This window comes from Suricata suricatta, chromosome 2, assembly GCF_006229205.1.
Source record: "Suricata suricatta isolate VVHF042 chromosome 2, meerkat_22Aug2017_6uvM2_HiC, whole genome shotgun sequence".
In the NCBI taxonomy this organism is placed as follows: domain Eukaryota; kingdom Metazoa; phylum Chordata; class Mammalia; order Carnivora; family Herpestidae; genus Suricata; species Suricata suricatta.
In genome coordinates this window covers 2,553,405-2,556,024 of record NC_043701.1, presented here as the reverse complement: position 1 = coordinate 2,556,024, position 2,620 = coordinate 2,553,405, and the positions used below count along the sequence as shown (strand labels likewise).

Below are 2,620 nucleotides of genomic sequence, written 5' to 3'. Positions count from 1 at the left end.
GCCCTGGGGCCTAGAGAAATCAGTCCTGGTCTGGCCTCCACAGCCCTGGAAGCCCGCCCTGCCCCCTCGCCCACAGCTCCCTGGACACCAAAACGTCTTCAGGCCCCGCATCCGGCCTGGGAAATAGCCCTCAGTCCGAACGCCCTCCCCTCCGCCCCCCGCCGAACAGAACTGCTCGCCTCAAGGCGCAGGACGGAGACCTCTCCTTCTGAGCGGACTTCCTGCTCCCACGGCCACAGGATCCGGTTAAGTGACCCCCCTCCACGGGCACGAGCGAGACGGCGCCTTCCAGCCTGCACTCCCGTGGAGCTCAGGCGTGAGCGTTACTGCTTCTTCGTCTCTGTGCGTCTCGCCAGTCGCCACGGACAGAACCCAGCCGCCGCGACGCTGGAAAAGGTGCCTAAGAAGGATGTGTCGGGCCGAGTTCTGTCCCCCACATTCCCACGTTGAACCCTAACCCCAGGCCCTCAGAACGTGACGTGACGGTGTTTGGAGATGGGCTGTTTGAAGGGCTGATCGAGGTGAACGGAGGTCAGGAGGGTGTCAGTCAGGACCGGACACCGGGGGAGGACAGGGGAGGCCTAGGCGAGGAGACGGATCTCCGCTCGCTGGGGAGGGAGGCCCAGGAGGACCGGCCCTGTGACGACACCTCAGTGTGAGGCTTCCAACCTCATCCGCCCGCCCGTCCTTCTGCCTCGTTCCCACCGCCACACGCAGCTAGGGGTCTCCCCAGCCGCCCAGGCCCGGCTTCCCAGTGGTGGTGGCCCTGGGATCAAAGGGCACAGCCCTCTCCAGCCTCCAGCGCCGGGAGGCCGCCTCTGCAGGTCATTCAGTCCTGAAGGAGCCCCTGCCCCGACTTATGCCCAAGGGGCAACCCCTCCCCAAGCCAGGATCGGGGCATCCAGACGGGGAGGGGCGGGGCGCAGGGGCAGGGGGGAGGGGGGAGGGGCGGGGCGCAGGAGAAGGGGAGATAGGCCAGCAGAGGCTGAGGGGGGAGGGGAGGCCGCCCTCCCAAAGCCTCCCCTTTGGCAGAGAGAGGCCCTGGACAGGACAGACGGCGCCCACCCTGGTTCCCCCTGTGCATGCTCGCGGGCGTCCGCCTGCCACACCCCTGCAGGAAAGCCGGGCAGCAGCGGATCAGGAGCGGTGTTCTGAAGATGGCAGCGCGCAGCCGGATCAGACGCTGCGCCCCGAGGCTGCTGTCATCTCCTTAAGCGCAGAGCTTCCAGCAGCTTCAGAGTCTCCGGCGCAGGGCGGAGGCGGGGAGGCAGCTGCGGGCGGCAACGGGGCCGAGATGGTCACCTCCGAGCACCCTTCCCGGGGCCCCTGGAAGGCGCTGAGCCTGCACCCCGAGCTCCTCCAGGGCAACCCCGGAAATAGCTCCCAGACGCCTGTCATTTCCTCGCGGGTGCTCAGAAAACGGGCTCAGAGCTCATGGGGGGTGAGTCCCAGTCAAGGCCCCCTGCCAAGTGCGAGAGGCTGGAACAGGGCGGTGGGGGCGGGCCGAGGTCACGGTCTATTGGAAATGGGTTGAGGCACCGGGTAGGACTGAGCAGAGCTGGGTGTGTGATCGTGTGTGAGCATGTGCGTGTGAGCGTGTGTGTGTGTGTGTGCACGTGTGATCGAGTGAAGGCGTGCGTGTGAGCGTGTGTGAGCCTGTGTCCCCCGTAGCACCCTCACAGCCTGCTTCCTGCAAGGAGTCATTGGTGCTTCTCTGTGGTCTGTTCACCTGAGTCCCTGTGTGTCCCCTCCCCCTCGTCCTTAAACCTCACTTGTGGGCCATCAGCCACCAGCAGGCCCTCCGTGTCCTCCGCGGGCCCTGGGCTCAGGGCTGGGGCTCCTGCCCCCCCCCAACTGTATGAATAGAAGAAAATATCAGAGGGGGCTCTTTTATTGGCTCCATTTGAAAGACAAGGAAAGTGAGGCACAGAGAGGTGAAGACACTCACTCAAGGTCACACAGCTAACAAGTGGAAGAGGCGGATTAAAATCCAAGCAGTGTGGACCCAGAGTCAGTAACTGTAAACACCCTTTGCTACAGGGATAATTCTTCATTTTTTTAAAAATTTTCTGGGGCACCTGGGTGGTTCAGTCAGTTAGGCGTCTTTTTATCTCGGCTCAGGTCATGATCTCCCAGTTCATGGGATCGAGCCTTGCGCCAGGCTCTGTGCTGACAGCCTGGAGCCTGCTTGGGATTCTCTCTCTCCCTCTCTCTCTCTGTCCCTCCCCTACCTGTGCTCTCTCTCTCTCCCAAAATAAATAAACATTAAACAATTTTAGTTTTTCTAAGTGTAATAACTTATCTGTATAGTAACTTGTGACCAATCGTCTGTGTATTGCTTTATGAAGAGATCTCGCCCAGCTCCCAGGGTGGGCAGTGGCCACACCAGCAGGGAGGTAGGGTGGAGGTTGGTCAGCCTGGACAGGGACAGGTTCGCTTTCCTCTCCTCTGGGGGGTTCTCCTGCCTCTTCCAGCCTGACCCCAGCATCTCCCTGCCTAGGGGTCCTGTAGCTTTTAACACCTTGTGTGGATGCGGTTGATCTGATGAACCTCCTCCAAGTAAAGGAAGGCTCATCCAAAGGAATGAACATCTAATGGTGAAAATCTAGGCCCAGAAGCA

The 2,620-nt window shown here is 61.4% G+C and overlaps 1 protein-coding gene across 1 annotated transcript in view; it reads left to right on the top strand.

The window, feature by feature from the left end:
• Positions 1-2,121, top strand: part of LOC115304207 — a 15,807-nt gene extending 13,686 nt beyond the window's left edge. Inside the window, exons 7-8 of the mRNA XM_029954301.1 lie at positions 240-396; positions 1,118-2,121. Coding sequence (XP_029810161.1) covers positions 240-396; positions 1,118-1,534 — 574 coding nt within the window. The 3' untranslated portion in view covers positions 1,535-2,121. The remainder of the gene's footprint in view (positions 1-239; positions 397-1,117) is intronic.
• The last annotated feature ends 499 nt before the right edge of the window (positions 2,122-2,620 follow it).